At 41.5% G+C, this 2,260-nt stretch overlaps 1 protein-coding gene across 1 annotated transcript in view; it reads right to left on the bottom strand.

The window, feature by feature from the left end:
- KIF1B (kinesin family member 1B) overlaps window positions 1-2,260 on the bottom strand; it is a 216,206-nt gene that overhangs the window by 131,913 nt on the left and 82,033 nt on the right. Inside the window, exon 4 of the mRNA XM_019511759.1 lies at window positions 1,657-1,836. Within this exon, the coding sequence (XP_019367304.1) occupies window positions 1,657-1,836 (180 nt within the window). The remainder of the gene's footprint in view (window positions 1-1,656; window positions 1,837-2,260) is intronic.

Below are 2,260 nucleotides of genomic sequence, written 5' to 3' on the forward strand. Positions count from 1 at the left end.
ATGCATGCCAATAAAAGCTGATTGCCAATAATGTAAATTCCCCTTTTAATCGGTGCTGATCCAATATGGGTTGATATATCAGTGCACCTCTAAAGACCTATGTTTGTATAGAAACAGATCCTGCCCTACCTTCTGTATGTTTTTCAAGTGAAAGGACAGGCATTAGCGAGTATAATTTATACAAAAATAATGTTATCCCTGCATATAGTTGCGTTTGATCCTCTGCTGGAGTTTAGTAAGAGCCTGTAGACGACGGCAGGAGCAATAGCCTGGTCCGTAGTTTTCAACGTGGACTCTGACTTGCATAGATTTGGGGAACAACAAACACGAAATCTGAGAATCCCCAGTTTTACAAAAACAATGAAGAGTACACCAAGCAGCTCTGTACAGCAGCAAGGAAATAACAAGCTGTTCTAATCTACTTCAAGGGCTAAGCCCAAATACGCATTAAAACAAGAAAAATAATAAAAGGTGCTTGGCTATATAAAGAACATTTCTTATTAGATATACTAGGTATCTGTATAAGTAACTTCTTCTCAAGTACTATTTAAAGCTAACCTATATGCAGCCTCTAAGGTCCCCTGTATGCATTATAGGTATTGGGTGATTACCTTGTTAACTGTACAATTACCCGGAGACCAGCAAAGTAGCTATGACACAATATAAGCATCCAATCAGCTGTAAAGTTAGACCTCGAAGATGTGTACTAACTTTATAGCTGGTTGCTATTAAACTTTATTTCGCACGTGTACCTACATCCCCCCTGAGGCTAGGAGCCCCATCAGTTGACAGAGCTCCTAACCACAGCGTAAAAGCCCCGAGACCTGGGGATCACAGCATCCATATTCCCCAGAGGTCCGGGGGTTTCATGCACCCCTAAACCCTAGGGATTTCAGAAACTGCAATCCCCAGGGTCCAGGCGTTTCGCACAAACGTCAGGATCCTGGGGATTGAAATATCTGAAGTACTTGAAATCTCTGGGCTTTTACTGTAAATTATGTTTGTACACGTAACAGTGCTAACATTGTGCAGCACCCCATGACTGCAGCACCCTGACTGAGAATTATTGGACTGAATATTCTCCAGACCCCATTTTCTGGCAGTATCATCAACAATGTCATTTCCTGTCCAGCAAAAATCCTAATATTCCTGTACTGCCTGGCCACAATCAGAAGAGAAAAAAAAAAAACCAACCCAGTGAAATAATACATCCTTCCTCATCATTACTTTTTTTTGGAAGCAGAAAGAATTGGAAAGAGCGTGTACTAAACTAAGTACTCTACACCGAGTTTAACATTTGTTATTCTATGATTGCACTGATTTTATTTCCCCTAAATTTGAGTCACTCTTCTTAACATTTCTCTTAATTGCCTGAAAGTTATATATCCTCCAAACAATTTACAGTACCCACCTCTACTTTCAAAAATACAGACTTCTAGATAGCTGACAAACATGTGCAACCAGTTCTGTTATACCATGTTAGTCACTTGCTAGTTTGGACAAAAAAACATGGTCACTTATACTAGAGACTTGGTCAAGACATTTGCAGACCAGATATACAGATCAATGCTTCCTCCCTGGTTTTCTGTGGACTATCAGTGCAAGGTAAAGGGTGTTAGAGTATCAAACAACTCAAAATTCTGTGAGTTATATTACCTGTGGAATGATGCCAGCTTGGCTTTCTTCCTGTTTACCCATCATGGTATAGGACTTCCCAGCTCCAGTCTGCCCATAAGCAAAGATGCACACATTGTAGCCCTCAAAGGCATGCAGCAGCATCTCCTTCCCAATATCATTATACACACGGTTCTGAGATGCAAAGCAGGGATCTTCAGCCTGTAAAGATTTAAAGAGGATCAATCAATATTGCCTTCTCCTCTTAACCCAGATGCTACAATTGAAAAAGAGATTAGAGTTATTTTCTACTGAAAAGAAACCTTGTGGGTCAATCTCACAGGAGCCAGTACCACTAGCATTACTTTTCCACATGTGGCTTCTAGGGGAGTGTGAAGTGAGCCATATTCAATTCAGATTTGGTCCGATTCAGGACACAGCGATTTGATTTGCTGATTCGGATCACTGTCCCAATTTGATTCGGCCGAATCTGAATTTGAAGCTGATTCAGAGAATCAGCGATTCAGCCATAGACACAGCTTTAAATGTTTTTGCTACGTACCTTAAGGTACCAAGCACGGCTCATGAACGCCGAGACAGTGGGGCTGATGGACTGTCCCACAGAAGCGTTGGGGGGGGGGGGGGG

This window comes from Gavialis gangeticus, unplaced genomic scaffold (assembly GCF_001723915.1).
Source record: "Gavialis gangeticus isolate Ggan-Ray unplaced genomic scaffold, GavGan_comp1, whole genome shotgun sequence".
NCBI lineage: Eukaryota > Metazoa > Chordata > Crocodylia > Gavialidae > Gavialis > Gavialis gangeticus.